General features: G+C 58.0%; 1 protein-coding gene across 2 annotated transcripts in view; it reads right to left on the bottom strand.

The window, feature by feature from the left end:
* Positions 1-166: 166 nt before the first annotated feature.
* Positions 167-16,062, bottom strand: part of AXIN1 (axin 1) — a 68,380-nt gene continuing 52,484 nt past the window's right edge. The window contains exons 6-11 of one of the 2 annotated variants that reach the window (XM_030924303.1): positions 10,508-11,037; positions 9,907-10,077; positions 6,147-6,392; positions 3,928-4,035; positions 2,171-2,338; positions 167-961 (exon numbers count right to left, since the gene is read on the bottom strand). In XM_030924303.1, the coding sequence (XP_030780163.1) occupies positions 835-961; positions 2,171-2,338; positions 3,928-4,035; positions 6,147-6,392; positions 9,907-10,077; positions 10,508-11,037 (1,350 nt within the window). In that variant the 3' untranslated portion in view covers positions 167-834. The remainder of the gene's footprint in view (positions 962-2,170; positions 2,339-3,927; positions 4,036-6,146; positions 6,393-9,906; positions 10,078-10,507; positions 11,038-16,062) is intronic. The other variant, XM_030924304.1, reaches the window with a different exon arrangement.

The raw sequence follows: 16,062 nt of genomic DNA, 5'->3' as shown, positions 1-16,062 counted from the left end.
GCTCCTGGGAAGGAAGGTAGAGCACGTTCATGCTCTAGCTTGGCCAGCCTCTGAGTCACAGGATGACCCCCATGCCTGCTGGAGGCCAGTATGACCTCCTTTACCACGGGCTGAGGCTGGGAGACCCAGGCCAGGCCCCACCGGCAGCAGACACACCACAGCCAGAGCAGGTTCAAAAACAGTTTTATTTCATTATTATCCAAGTACCTTTGAAAAGATAATTGTACAAGTGTCATCGCATGAAAAACAGACCTGGGCAGCCCCTGCTGGCCCTGGCCTGAGAAATGTACATATTTACATGGGCCCTCAGAAAGGAGGACCCGGGACCGCGCAGCCGGCAGCTGGAGGCAGGTGCAGTGCCCCGTCGCCGGCTCACACAGTGGCAGGCAAGAGACAAGCTGTGTTGAAGGCACTCGGTGGCGAGTACAATTGACAGAGGCCCTGCAGGCCCCTGTGCCCAGGCCTGGGGCTGAGCCCAGCAAGACCAGGGTACGTGGGCAAACCCCAGAGGGAAAACAGATCCCAGCACACGTGCCCAGGGGAGGCACCGGGGCGCTGCTTAAAGCCGGCAGCAGGGACCTTGGCTGCCCCACTTGGGCTAGGCCCTCCAAGTATTGCTATGGGGAGTGTCCAGCTGCCTCCTCGGGGGCAGGACAGAAGCCTGTGGACCACGCGGAGGGACCCCTACCCGCCCAGACACGGCGAGACTGCAGGGGTGGGCGGCGCCCCCACGCTGTTCTCTATTGGGCTCCTGAGTACAAGGTCATCCGCCTGGCTGTGACACCTGTGCCCACCAAGGGCCTCGCCTGGTGCAGCGGTCAGCCCGCCAGCCGCTCAGTCCACCTTCTCCACTTTGCCGATGACCTTCTCCTCAAAGACGGGCAGGACGGCCTCGTCCTCTCGAACCTCCTCGAACACCACCCCACAGTCAAACTCGTCACTCACTTTCTTGAAGTAGTATCTGCAGGATGGAGGTGAGGAGCACAGTGAGCAGGCGGCGCCGCAGATGGGAGGAGGCCTGTGGTGGGGCTGGCGTGTCCATACTCCCATCCTGAGGAGCCTCCTGTCCATGCCCCACTGCCCCCACCACGTGCGCCCCTCCCAGGGCAACAGTGAACAGTGCAACGACCACATGTGGGTGAAGAGGCAGCCACAGGGGGTGAGTTTACTGCCTGCTGGGAGGCACCCTGCAGCCCCCTAGGAGTACCTTCCCCCGCCTCCCAGGAGGTGCAACGGGGAAGTGGATGGGTGTGGGGTGTCTGCTTCCCAAGGGCTGAGCCCTATCATGGAGGTGACCCCAATTGGGGCCCTCCCTCAGCACCACATCCGCAGACACAGTCCACAGGCGTCTACACAGTCGCTTGTGGACAGAGGGAACCACCTGCCAGGCTCTGCCAGGCTCTTGGGGTCAGGCCCCCTCTGCTCACCCCCCAGTGCTCGCTCAGGAGCCTCCAAGGCTGGCTGCAGGGAGGCCCTGCAGGGGTGAGGGGCCCAGGGCCAATGAACCTTGGTAGGACGGGGCCTGGCTTTTCGGTTGGGCAAAAGGACCTGAATCCAGAGCCTGGAGACGAGGCCAGCCCAGGGGAACCCCACACAAGGTTCAGACCATTGTCGTCTGGGCCTCTGGCCTCTGTTTTCTCACCCCGAAGCTGAGGGCCCTGGAAGGAGTCCCTTAGGACCCTGAGTCCTGTGGGGCCGAAGGCCTGATGCTATCCTCAGCCCAGGGCTTGGAGAACTGGCTTAGGTACAGATGAGGGGTATGAGATGAAACAGCCAGAAAGCCTTTTTTTTTTTTTTTGGGTAGAGACGGAGTCTCGCTCTGTCATCCAGGCTGGAGTTCTGGAGAGTGGTGGTGCGATCTCAGCTCACTGCAACCTCCGTCTCCTGAGTTCAAGCAATTCTGCCTCAGCCTCCCAAGTAAATGGGATTACGGGCACCCGCCACCATGCCTGGCTAATTTCTTTTGTATTTTTAGTGGAGAGAGAGGGTTTCACCATGTTGCCCAGGCTGGTCTCGATCTCCTGAGCTCAGGCAATCTGTCAGTCTCAGCCTCTCAATGTGCCAGGATGACAGATGTGAGGCACCATGCCTGGCTAGAAACCCTCTTTTTCGTACTGCTGGGCACCCACATACCCCTGCAGGGAGTGGGCACCCCAGCCCTCACACTCACCTGTAGCTGCCCTTTTTGGTCAGCAGCTCCTTGAACTGGCCCAGGGTGACAGCGCGGCCCCTCACCAGGGTGCGGTAGGGGATGGGCTCTCCACAGAAGTAGTACGCTACAACGATGCTGTCACACGGCGGGGCACTCCCGCCGCCCGCCTTCCTCTGCGATCTCGTCCTGGGGAAAGAGATGCAGCAGTGGTCCCTGGTTTTGGACTGAGGTCCCACAGGGTGCCTCCCGCTGGCCTCAGGCTGCCAGCAAAGGGTGGGGGAGGCCTGCAAACACCTGGGGCCCCAGGCCCCACTGACCCCCCGCCGCAGCATCTCAATCTGGGGTCTACTCCACTCACAGCGGAGTCTGACTCCACTCACCGGGAGCATGAAGGTCTCCCCGCTGCCTCACAGCCCCACCCTCGAGTGGACAGGGCCTGGCCACTGGGCACACTGCAGCTCTCACCTCTAGGAGGGCAGGGCAGGCTGCATGGCTCCTATCCCAGGAAGACTTACGGCCCCCAAACCCTAAAAACATCTCCAGGGCAGGGACTGGACGAACAGAACTAGGCACGATTTCTGGATGCGCCTGACCCCACAGCGAAGTCTGTCCGAGGCCTGTTGTGGGTGCGGCCAGCAGGCCCTTCAGAGGGGGCAGGGCTGGTACCATCTCCTGCCCAGGTTGAGCTGGGCCCTCCTGTTACAGGTGCTGTGCTTCCACAGCTGTGCCGGGATGATGGGCAGGGCCTGGGTGCTCTCACATCCCTGCTTGACTCCCCTGCCACCAACTGTCCCTCAGATGACTCCAGAAGCTGCCCCTGGCCCACTAGGGTTCAGCCCTTGGGCCTCCTCCTGGCTGCATGCACTAGAGGCTTCCAGAGCCAACATCCTGGCAGGAAGGCCTCACGGCCACCTCAGCCATGTGACCGTCCACTTTGCACACCAGGGCCCCACCCACCTGCATTCTTGGACTTTCTCCCAGAGCCACATCCTTGGAACCCCCTGGAGCCAGGCCCATAGGAGAATGAGCCAACATGTGGGGGCTGCCCCAAGGACGGGTGAAGGCTCCCCCGAGACCCCCTAGAGGATGACAGCCACAACAAACCTGCATCTGGGGCAAGCCTGGTAAGGCCTGGGGGACCCCTGTTCTCAAGGTCCCTTTTGGGGTCTGCCCCTCCTGCCACCTTGAGCACACAAAGGCACCGTTGACACAGCCCATGTGGGATCACGTGGTGTGGACACAGCAAGCCTTTCTCACGGGCTCGGAGTGGTCAGCATTGCAGGTGGGAGCAGAGCCCTGACTCACTGACTGCACGGACTGGACAGACGCACATGGTTGAGACCCACACTGCAAGCTGACGCACCTCGCACATCTCAGCACCTGCAGCCCCGACCCTGCTCAAGCCAGGCCTGCAGGGACCAGCCAGTTCCACCCCGGGCGGGGCCAGGGGCACCAGGGGCACCAGGGGCAGGGGTAGGTCTCTGCCCCACAAGGGGCCTGGTCATGACACCTGTGTGGATACAGGGCTGGCTGTGCCCAGGCCTCCAGCCGGGCCTGTTGGTCACTTGTCATCATGCTGGACAGCCAGCATCTCCTTTGATGGAGACGGGAGAGGGCTCTAGGGCAGCTTGGAGTCTGATGCCGTGGGACCCTCTCCTGCCACAGCTGCCTCTCAGTGAGCTCAGGCCCCAGGACGGCGGCTCTACCATGGGACCTGGCTTGGGACGCCCGGGCTGGGGTGGGCAGGACCAGGAGGACCCTCAGGACGCACGTACTCTGTCTCGGAGAGCTCCATGTCCGACACGGCTGGTACCACGCGCAGCACCGGCGCGCACGCTGGCCTGACGCAGGCGCGTCCCCGCCGCATAACCTCCTGCACATACCTAGGGAACAACCCGCGTCAATGGTGGCTGCGCCGGCGGTCACCAGCCCTGGGGAGGGACCTCGACCAATGCTGCCGCGCAGGGACAGACGGAGCATGAAGGGGTTGTACAACCTGCCCAGCGAAGGCTCCAGTTTGCAGGGTGGACAAGACACCGAACCCCCTCCTAGGCCTCAGTGGTGGCAGACACTGCAGCACACTCCACACTCATGATCTGGGCACCAACCCCCCTGTTCCCTAGACCGCACTTTGGGGAGCTTCTGATCTGGGGTCCTGGGATCCTACCACCTCATCCCCTCTGGTGGGACGCCATCTCCTCCCAAGAGCCTGTCCTTGGGTCTCGGGCATGAATTCCCCACCGATGGCGTGGACACTGGCTCTGGGGTGTGGCAACTCTGTCTGCACCTCAGGGAGGCTGAGAGCCCCCCGGCACCACAACTAAGGCCATCCTGGGGCAGCACGGCAGCTCCTCTCACGGGGACACCTCCACTGGGGTGCACTGGGCGACCCTGATAGTAGTTTCTACTCTGACAGCCCGACAGGGCCCAGCACCCGACCTGCCTCTGGGCCCTCACTCCAAGTCTGCACAGCTTCTCGCAAAAACGTATGTCCCCTGGACAGACAAACCCAGCAACTCTGGGTTTCCCCATGTGGGGATGCTGGAGCCCAGCAGCCAAACGGGCAGGAAGGTCATATCTCAGAACGGCGGCAGTGGTTCCACGGCTCAGCGGGCATCCCCTGCCATCATGTAGAGCCTGTGGGTGCCCGGGGAAAGGGCAGATGCAACCCGAGAGACCCCTGCTCAGCCCAACAAGGGGGCTCAGGAAGCCCTGGCAGGAGAGTCCACACAGGCCCAGGGCCTCGACCTTGCTGCACATGATGCCCACCACCGGCTCATCTGCCAGCCCAGTCACACGTCCAGCTCCGAGCACCACACACCACAGCCCGGTCACACGCCCCAGCTCTGAGCACTACACACCAGGCTCCTGCATGACACGGGGCTCTGGCTCCTTGTTGGCTTAACAAGATCACAGGGTCACAGACGTTTGGCCACAAAGTGATCACCCTTTGGGTTGGAGGTAACTGTGACCTTCTCTGGCCCCAGGGCTGTCATTATGCTGAACCTTTAATGACTTGAGACCACACAGGCTTTCGGCTGGGAAGGGTCTGAACCCTGATGCTGGTTTGGCAGAACAGGGGCCCTGGCACCAGCCTCCCTCGAGTGGCACAGCCCCAAAGCTGGTGGCCCAGGAGGTGGACCTGGACCCCAGGCCCCAGGTGACCCAAGGTGGACAGGAGGAGCCGGTGACCTCTGAAGGCAACCATGGCCTCTGTGACCACAGCCCCAGGCCCTGGGTGAGCTACAGGCTCCCAGGACCCTAACAGAGACCCTGATGTGTGAGGAATTCCAATGACCCAGGATGACCGAGAAAACTGGCCTCATGAGCAAGCTGAAAGTGGAGAAGGCAGGTTCTGGCCTGGAGCGAAAACGCTGCCCGAACAAAGAGGCAGCCTCCCTGCAGCCCAGGCAGAAGCCAGCCTGCTCTGGGGAGAGAACAGGCTCTGGCTACTGGGGCCCAGAAGGCCAAGGAGGGCTTAGCGAGGAGGGGCTGTGGGCTGGACATCCAGGATGACAGCTCTACATCTGCACAGGTTTCAGAACCACGTAGCTTTCCAACCGTGTAGAGCCACTCAGGGCTCTTGGGGTGTGATTGTCAAGAGGCAGCTGCCATGCCTCCAGGACCCCTGCCTCAAAGCCCAGGCTGCCCAGCAGTCAGCAGCCTCTGGCTGGGACCAGTGTTCCCCACACACTGGGGCCCTGCAGCCTCCCTGCAGACGCGGCTCAGGTTGAGGAGGGACACCCCTCCTCGAGAGCAGCAAGCACAGAGGCCGCGGGTGTGTGAAAGCTCTGGCCCCAGCCCTCCGTCCACCGCAGGGTCGCCTGCCACATGGCCCCTCAGTGGTTCTCAGTGGAAGGAAGGGCCCAGTATGGCTGGGCGACACCAGAGGACCGTTTTTCCCCTGAAGACCTCAGGCCCTGGGGAGCTTCAGCCCCAGGAATGGTGCTGTGGTAACTCCCAAGACCCACCCCACCCCACGATGCGGCCGTACCTCTGTTTGGAGGGTGCCCGGCTGGCTCTCTTTTCTTCCTCCTCCAGACGTCGGCGAGCCTCTTCCAGCTGGGTTAGGGGGTTGGGAGCTGGGTGGGGTGGCATCGTGGGGTCTTGGATGAAGAGGTGGGAGGGCTGCACGGAGGTCCGGAGCTGAGGGCCGGTCCAGGGGTGCATGGCCCCGGGGCGCTCAAGGGACAAGGGTCTGGAGTTCTCATGGGGCTGCGGCTTCCTTGTCCCTGAGGACCTTGGGGAACAAGAGAACAAGCTGTGGCTGTGGCCAACACCCTGGCCAGGTGGCCGGGTGGGGCTACACGTATCTCTTGAGGGCAGCCTCCTTGAGGGGTAGGATGGGATGGGCTACTGGGCCTGGCAACCAAGACACATGGACGTCCTCCTCAGACCACACAATAAAAACATCCCGGCCGGGCACAATGGCTCACGCCTGTAATCCCAGCAGTTTGGAAGGCTGAGGCGGGCGGATCACCAGAGGTCGGGAGTTTGAGATCAGCCTAACATGGTGAAACCCCGTCCCTACTAAATATACAAAAGTAGCCGGGCGCCTGTAATCTCTGCTACTCTGGAAGCCAGGGCCGGAGAATGGCTCGAACTGGGGAACTGGAGGTTACAGTGAGCCGGGATCACGCCACTGCACTCCGGCCTGGGTGACAGAGTGAGGCTCAGTCTCAGAAAAAAAAAGATAACAAAAAACCATCCCTGATTTGCCTGTAATCCCAATACTCTGGGAGGCCAAGGTGGGCGGATCGCCTAAGGTCAGGAGTTCAAGAATAGCCTGGCCAACATGGCGAAACCACGACTCTACTCAAAAAATACAGAAAATTAGCCAGGTGCGGTGGTGGATACCAGTAACTCCAGTTACTTGAGGGGCTGAGGCAGGAGAATTGCTTGAACCTGGGAGGCAGAGGTTGCAGTGAGCTGAGATTGCACCACTGCACTCCAGCCTAGGCAAGAGTGAGACTCCATCTCAAAAAAAAACAACAACAAAAAAAAAACTGGCCAGGCGCGGTAATCCCAGCACGTTGGGAGGCCGAGGCAGGTGGATCACCTGAGGTCAGGAGTCCAAGACCAGCGTGGCCAACATAGTGAAACCCTGTTTCTACAAAAATACAAAGTTTACTGGACATGGTGTTGGGTGCCTGTAATCCCAGCTACTCGGGAGGCTTAGGCAGGAGAATCGTTTGAACCCAGGAGGTAGAGGTTGCAGCGAGTTGAGACCGGCCCATTGTACTCCAGCCTGAGCAACAAGAGCAAATCTCCATCTCAAAAAACAAAAAAGGCTGAGCGCAGTGGCTCACACATGTAATCCGAGCACTTTGGGGGGCCGAATCACAAGGTTAAGAGATGGAGACATCCTGGCCCACATGGTGAAACCCCATCTCTACTAAAAATACAAAAATTAGCCGGGCGTGGTGGTGCATGTGCTATAGTCCCAGCTACCTGAGAGGCTAAGGCAGGAGAATCACCTGAACCCAGGAAGCGGAGGTTGCAGTGAGCCGAGGTTGTGCCACTGCACTCCAGCCTGAGCAACACAGTGCAACTCCGTCTCAAAAAAAAAAAAAATTCTTTCATGGTGACTTTTTTCTTTTTTTGAGACGGAGTTTTGCTCTTGTTGCACAGGCTGGAGTGCAGTGGCGTGATCTTGGCTCACTGCAATCTCCATCTCCCGGGTTCAAGTGATTCTCCTGCCTCAGCCTCCCTAGTAGCTGTGATTACTGGCACCCGCCACCACACATGGCTAACTTTTTGTATTATTTTTTACTAGAGATGGGGTTTTGCATCGATTAACATTTGCATCCATTTAACAGCTTTACTGGGATATAAATTATATACTAATCCTAGAGGCCAGAGGCAAGCTCTGAGTCCAAGAGGCTGAGGCTGCAGTGAACTGTGTGACTGCACCACTGCACTTCAGCCAGGGTGACAGAGAGACTCTGTCTCAAAAAATAAAAAAGTCTTAATGAATAAAAAGTATAAATATGTTTCAAAGTGGAACGTAGTAATACTTATCCTAAAATGTGGGACATGCAATATTTAGTATATACAGCTATTTAAAAAAAGGATTCGGCCGGGCACGGTGGTTCATGCCTGTAATCCCAGCACTCTGGGAGGCCAAGGCGGGTGGATCACCAGAGGTCGGGAGTTCGAGATCAGCCTAACATGGTCACTCCCTCCGCCGTCTCTACTAAAAATACAAAAATCAGCCAGGCATGGTGGCACACGTCTGTAATCTCAGCTACTCAGGAGGCTGAGGCAGGAGAATTGCTTGAACCCGGGACGGGGAGGCTGCAGTTAGCCAAGACTGCACCACTGCACTCCAGCCCAGGGGGGCAGAGCTAGACTCTGTCTCAAAAAAAAAAAAAAAAAGGCTGGGCGCGGTGGCTCAAGCCTGTAATCCCAGCACTTTGGGAGGCCGAGACGGGCAGATCACGAGGTCAGGAGATCGAGACCATCCTGGCTAACACGGTGAAACCCCGTCTCTACTAAAAATACAAAAAAGTGGCAGGCACCTGTAGTCCCAGCTACTCCGGAGGCTGAGGCAGGAGAATGGCATGAACCCAGGAGGCAGAGCTTGCAGTGAGCTGAGATTGCGCCCACTCCAGCCTGGGCGACAGAGTGAGGCTCCATCTCAAAAAAAAAAAAAAAGATTCGAAGGCCAGGAGTGGTGACTCTCATGCCTGTAATTCCAGCATTTTGGGAGGCCAAGGTGGGAGGATCGCTTGAGCCCAAAAGCTTGAGACCCACCTGGGCAACACACTGAGACCCCCATCTCTACAAAAAATGAGCCAGGCATGGTGCTGTGCACCTCCGTTCCCTCAGGAGTCCCAGAAAAACGACGAGCCGGTCCCCATCCCAGGCGGCACCGACGGGGACCCCAAGGCCTCGTGGGATGGGTTTCCAACACAGGCAGAAGCGCTGCGCCCCAGGCGCTCAGCTGCCTCAAAAGTTCTCACCAAGTAATGTGGAGGGAGGTGCACCCTGGCTAGGGTCTGGGTTGGGGGGGGGGAGGGCAGATGAGGATCTAAGACCGAGAAAGCTGGGGCCACCTACCCACCAGGGCCGACACTTCCCAGCTGACCTGCCTCTGACCACGATGGGAAAGTGGGGGGCACCACCTCCTTGGGGCCCCTGGCCCTCCTGCTGGGTTCCGGGCACGGGTGCAGGCCAAGGAGGCGAGCAGGGGCAACACCAAGACCGGCCCGGCGGGCAGCGGCAGGGGCTGGACCTGTGGTGCCAGGGCCTTGCTCCACACCATATACGAGGCCTCTGCCCTGCTGGGAGGAGAGTAGTGCTCAGGCTCCACAAGAGCCTTTCCCAGCCCTCAGCAAGCTGGCCACGTGTGAGCACAGAAGGCTTCTCTATGGTTGCCCTGGGAGTGATGGTCAGCAGTGGCCTTCCCAGGTGACTCAGGTCATTCTCATGTGGGGGTGAGACTGGAAATGACCTCCCGAGAGCATCTGTGCTGCCTGTGGGGTGACAGCCATGTTGGCTTCCCTCCTGCTCAGGGCTTCAGGGACAGTCTCTCTGGGGACACGAGGTTTTCCTCCTGGAGACGTGGGGCCTCCCTCCCAGGCCCAGGGAGCCTGCTGGAGGATGCCCAGGAGAGTGCCACAGTGACACCACAGTGAGAGGGGAAGTGTGAGGCGTCAGAGGCGACACTCGCTGCACACACTGAAACTGTGCAGAGGCCAGAAGTGGCAAAGCAGGCCCCACGAAGCTGGCTGTGTGTGTGGGGTGCTCACCCATGGCCGGTCCTGCGGTGCCTGCTGATCTCCTTCTCCCCCTCAATGATCCACTGCATGATCTTCTGGTTCTTCTCTGCATCCTCCGAGGCACCTGGCACCTCAGCGCTGGCGCTCTTCCCTGACTCGGCCTTCTTGGCATTTCTTTTGCATGCCGTGCCCGCCTTCCCACTGCAAAGGCAACAGCAAGAGTGGCGAGTTGCCCTGGCCTCCCGTGGCTGAGGCTGTGCCCCTTCCCCGTCTGTCAGGCCCCCACCCGGCCTCTGTAAGGCTCCCGCGGCGCAGCAGCTGCCTGCTGGCTGTCCTGGTGCTGCCCGGGCTGTTTCCTCTTTAAACACACAGGCGCTCACTGCTCACCCCCTGAAGACTGAGGGCCAGAGTGGGAGCCGGGGTCAGGCTGTGGCCCCTGATCTTCATCTCCCACCTGAGGTCACGGCGTGGACTCCCCTGACCCAGGGTCCAGCCCACTCCCTCCAGCAGAGGGGGCTCCTGCCTGTTGCCGGTGGTCCTGGATTTCCTGAGTTTTACAGGGAGGTTCTGGCCTTCAACAGGGACACAGCCTCACCCCAAGCCCCCTCCTCACTGACAGGCACACGCTCACCTGTGGGCCAGGCCATCGCTGGCGTTGGGGGCAGCGCCCACACTCTCTGAGTAGCCTCGGGACTTTGCCCCATGGCTGTGTGGTTCCGGACCCCACGTGAAGCTGCTCTGGGCCCTGCGGGCAGCCTCGGCCTCCACCTGCTCCTTGGGCCGGGCTGTGCCGTGGTGGACGTGGTGGTGGACGTGTCGGTGGTGGTGCAGGCCGGCTGCGTCCAGCTTCACCCCTGACTTGGGCACATGCTTCCCGTGCCCTGAGGCGGCACTCCCCAGTGCCACCGGCATCTTGGCCATGTGCCCACTGTCCGGGGAGCGGTGGCCAGGCCCAGGTGACTGGCGGCCAGGTGTCCTCAGCACACGCTGTACATGCTCGTCCAGGATGCTTTCGGGGTTCTCCTCGTGTGCATCCCGGAGCCCGGCACAGCCCACGTCCACACAGCGGGGTGGGAAGTGGTGCCAAGCAGGAGCAGGAGGCAGCTTGTGACACGGCCCTGGGAGCCCTGAGGATGGATCGCCGTCCTCACCTTCCTCCTCCTGTGTGGGGACAAGCAGCACCATCACCTCTCAGCACCAGCTGCACACTTGGGGAAAACAGAAAGCATCAGACCTGGCCCAGCAGCCCCCAGCGATGCCGTCCCAGCCCAGGGTGGCTGGGAGCCCCACCCCACCGGTCCTGTCCCTGAGGATGGAGAGGCAGGATGGGGCATAGACAGAAGGAGCGGAGACAGCAGGGCCTCAAGAAATGCAGTGTATGTGTCGGCTGTGGGCAGAGCTCTGCAAGGATTTAGTTTAGTTTTATTCCTTTTATGAGACAAGTTCTTGCTCTGTTGCCCAGGCTGGAGAAGAGTGGTATGATCACTGCCCACTGCAGCCTCCGCCTCCCGGGCTCAAGCGATCCTCCCACTTCAGCCTCCAGAATAGCAGAGACCACAGCAGTGTGCCACCGTGCCTGGCTAATTTTTTTGTATTTTGGGAACAGATGGGATTTTCACCATATTGGCCAGGCTGGTCTCGAATGCCTGAGCTCAAGCAATTTGTCTGCCTTGGCCTGTATATCTATATACAGACACATGTTATATGTGTATATATATGTTATACATATATAAGTTACCCAGGCTGGAGTGCAATGGCGCAATCTCTGCTCACTGCAACCTCTGCCTCCCAGGTTCAAGTGATTCTGCTGCCTCAGCCTCCCAAGTAGCTGGGACTACAGGTGTGCGCCACCACGCCCAGCTAATTTTTGTATTTTTAGTAGAGACGGGGTTTCACTACGTTGGCCAGGCTGGTTGCGAACTCCTGACCTCGTGATCCACCCGCCTCGGCCTCCCCAAGTGCTGGGATGACAGGCGTGAGCCGCCGCGCCCGGCCCCTCTTATATTTTAAGGAGAACCTCGCCCTCACTGCCCGCCTCGGCCTCCCCAAGTGCTGGGATGAGAGGCGTGAGCCGCCGCGCCTGGCCCCCCTTATATTTTAAGGAGAACCTCGCCCTCACCACCCGCCTCGGCCTCCCCAAGTGCTGGGATGACAGGCGTGAGCCGCCGCGCCCGGCCCCTCTTATATTTTAAGGAGAACCTCGCCCTCACCGCCCGCCTCGGCCTCCCCAAGTGCTGGGATGAGAGGGGTGAGCCGCCGCGCCCGGCCCCCCTTATATTTTAAGGAGAACCTCGCCCTCACCACCCGCCTCGGCCTCCCCAAGTGCTGGGATGACAGGCGTGAGCCGCCGCGCCCGGCCCCTCTTATATTTTAAGGAGAACCTCGCCCTCACCGCCTGCCTCGGCCTCCCCAAGTGCTGGGATGACAGGCGTGAGCCGCCACACCCGGCCCCTCTTATATTTTAAGGAGAACCTCGCCCTCATACAGAAGGGCTCTTGGGCTTTGCACATGCTGTGATGCTTCTTGACAAACTTCCACATGAAGCCAGTGGAGTTTCACTTGATTCTCCGAGTTAACAGGGGGCGAAGCTTATCTGTCAGAGCAAACATCTGATCGCTTTAATTCCAAGTTGCATCTCATATTTATTTTCTCATCTTACTGGATTGACAAACTAAAACAGTGTTGAGTAAATCTGGTATTAATACAAGAGAAAAGGAGGGAACTAAGCTACCACGTATGTATGTATGTATTTATTTAGAGTCAGAGTCTTGCTCTGTCAGCCAGGCTGGAGTGCAATGGCACGATCTTGGCTCACTGCAACCTCCACCTCCCGGGCTCAAGCAATCCTCCTGCCTCAGACTCCTGAGTAGCTGGGATTACAGGAGCGTGCCACCATGTCCAGCTAATTTTTTTTTTGTATTTTTAGTAGAGATGGGGTTTCACCATGCTGGCCAGGCTGGTCTCCAATCCTGACCTCAGGTAATCCACCCCCCTCAGCCTCCCAAAGTGCTGTGGGATTACAGGTGTGGGCCACCGCTCCCGGCCTATTTGTTTTTATTTTTTATTTTATTTTTTGAGACGGAGTCTCGCTCTGTCGCCCAAGCTGGAGTGCAGTGGCACCATCTGAGCTCACTGCAACCTCCGTCTCCCGGGTTCATACCATTCTCCTGCCGCAGCCTCCTGAGTAGCTGGGACTACAAGCACCTGCCACCATGCCCAGCTAATTTTTTTTGTATTTTTAGTAGAGACGGGTTTCACCACATTAGCCAGGATAGTCTCAATCTCCTGACCTTGCAATCCGCCTGACTCGGCCTCCCAAAGTGCCAGGATTACAGGCGTGAGCCACCGCGCCCGGCATATTATTTATTTATTTTTATTTGAGACGGAGTTTCACTCTTGTGGCCCAGGCTGTAATGCAATGACACAATGTTGGCTCACTGCAGTCTCCGCCTCCCAGGTTCAAGTAATTCTCCTGCCTTAGCCTCCTGGGTAGCTGGGATTACAGGCACCCACCACCATGCCCAGCTACATTTTTTGTATTTTTAGTAGAAACGGGGTTTTACCATGTTGGCCAGGCTGGTCTCAAACTCCTGACCTCAGGTGATCCACCCACCTGGGCTCCCAAAGTGCTAGGATTATAAGTGTGAGCCACCGCACCTGATCACGGTGGTGTGATGCGATCACAGCTCAATGCAGCCTCAACCTCCAGGGCTCAAACGATCCTCCTGCTTCAGCCTCCCAAGTAGCTGGGACTACAGGACACCAAGCCTCATTAATTTTTTCTTTTTCTTTTTTTTTGTAGAAATGGAGAATCTCACTATGTTGTCCAGCCTGCTCTTAAACTCCTGGCTTCAAGTGATCCTCCCGTCTTGGCCTCTCCAAGTGTTGGGATTACGGATGTGAGTCACTGTGCCCAGCCTACCTCTGTATTTTAACATAAACAAACTCCCCAACGTTTAGCACCAAACTCTCACACATGCAGAAGTGTCCAAACGCAACTGAAGAGGCATGCCCCAGAGCTGGTGTGGGCTTGGCTGTGGGCACCTGCACTGGGGCTGAGGGTAAAATATGGTACTACAGAGGACAGACAGACGCTGGAGCAGAGCCGGAGGAAAGGCAGGTGGTGGGCATCCCCTGGTGGATGTGGCTATGCTGCCTCCCTTTCCTTGTTTTTGTAGGAATAAAAGGCCTGGGCACTCTGGGGAGAATTCTTAACCGAGGGTCTTCCCAGGGACTAAAAGTGTTTCAAGGTTTGATGCTGTTCGCCACGTCGGTCGAGGTCTGCATTGGCAGGAATTCCATCATGGGGCTGTGAAATGTTACCGATCAACTTAACCGTTCAGCTGATGGTTTTCGTTTTCCTCTTTGTACTTTAATTTCCCAAATTTTACAATGAAAATAGGGTTTTAAAAAATCTGGAGTTCAGCCGGGCGCAGTGGCTCATGCCTGTAATCCCAGCACTTTGGGAGGCCGAGGCGGGCGGATCATGAGGTCAGGAGATCGAGACCATCATGGCTAACACAGTGAAACCCCGTCTCTACAAAAAATACAAAAAATTAGCCAGGCGAGGTGGCAGGTGCCTGCAGTCCCAGCTATAGGAAGTCTGAGGCAGGAGAATGGTGAGAGGCAGAGCTTGCAGTGAGCCGAGATCGCGTCACTGCACTCTAGCCTGGGCGACAGTGTGAGACTCTGTCAAAAAAAAAAAAAAAAAAAAAAAAGAATCTGGAGTTCACGCCTGTAATCCCAGCACTTTGGGAGGCCGAGGCAGGCAGATCACGAGGTCAGGAGATCGAGACCATCCTGGCTAACACAATGAAACCCCGTCTCTACTAAAAACACAAAAAAATTAGCCGGGCGTGGTGGTGGGCACCTGTAGTCCCAGGTACTCGGGAGGCTGAGGCAGGAGAATGGCGTGAACCCGAGAGGCTGAGCTTGCAGTGAGTTGAGATCGCGCCACTGTACTCCAGCCTGGGCGACAGAGCAAGACTCCGTCTCGAAAAAACAAAACAAAGAAAAACAAAAATCTGGGGTTATTCCTTTTAGGGAAGGACCACCACACCCAGGCCCTGGTGGTGCTGGACAGAGCCAGGACTCTGCCGTGCTCCCTGTTACTGGGACAGAGCCAGGACTCCATGGGGTGGGGAAGCCTTGAGAGTCAGAGGTGAGAGCCACACACTCAGCACCTGCTGCCTTTAACATGTCCTGCCCAAGGCTGGGCACGGTGGCTCATGCCTGAAATCCCAGCGCTTAGGGAAGCTGAGGTAGGAGGATCACTTGAGGCCAGGAGTTCAAGACCAGTGTGGGCAATATAGCAAGATTCCATCTCTACAAAAATTTTTTTTAAAAAAAGTCTCACTCAAAATGTGAACCTGCCCTACCAGAAGCACACACTGCGAATGGGTCAAGGCACAAAGATCAGGAGAAAATTACAGAGGCCAACACGGCAGCAAAACAGCAAAGGATTCCTTTCCTATGTTTCTTTTCTGAGCACGTTTGTTTAAGGTCTGCTAACCTTCACCTGCCACCCAAATGATGATGCTGACATCACAGCCCGTGGACCCAGGTGTGGCCTGCTGACATTTCCGTATTCGTGGTAACTATGTTCCCAATGTTTCGTTTTCAGACAACAGCCCAGTAAGGCCCCCAGGCAGGCCCCAACGCCGCTGACCTCACGTGCGCACAGCCAGCCTCCTCAGGGCCGCCACAGAACGCCGTCGGCCTCACATGCACACAGCCAGGCTCCCCAGGGCCACCCCAGGAAGCAAGGGAGCTGCTCCAGTGACCACCATGTCTGCAAGGTGAGGCCTCACTCACCGCCACAGGAACCACGTGGCACTGATGCTGGTCCTGCCAGCCCTGGCTAGGTTCGGGATCTTGGAGGACAAATTCCCTGAGTCCTTTCTTTGGGGGACTGTGGAGAAGGTGAACTCGGCACCTGCAGAGCCCTGGAGCTGGCACCCCCCACACCTGTGCCCTACCCAGATGAGAGTGACCCTCAGATCCAGGGCCAGGGGAGACAAGAGGATGCAGCTCCACATGGCGGCAAAACAATTCACTGTGGATAAAAAAAATGACTTGTGTGTGTGAGGCATTCTCACAGAAACCCCTTCATGGAGAGCTCCACTACCTGCAGCGACCACACCTGGTCCCGGTCATGAATCTCAGCTACGCATCGAGCTGTGTAAG

Source organism: Rhinopithecus roxellana, chromosome 20, assembly GCF_007565055.1.
Source record: "Rhinopithecus roxellana isolate Shanxi Qingling chromosome 20, ASM756505v1, whole genome shotgun sequence".
NCBI classification, from domain to species: Eukaryota; Metazoa; Chordata; class Mammalia; order Primates; family Cercopithecidae; genus Rhinopithecus; species Rhinopithecus roxellana.
Note: the sequence above shows the minus strand (reverse complement) of the source record. Positions and strands in the feature narration are given on the sequence as shown.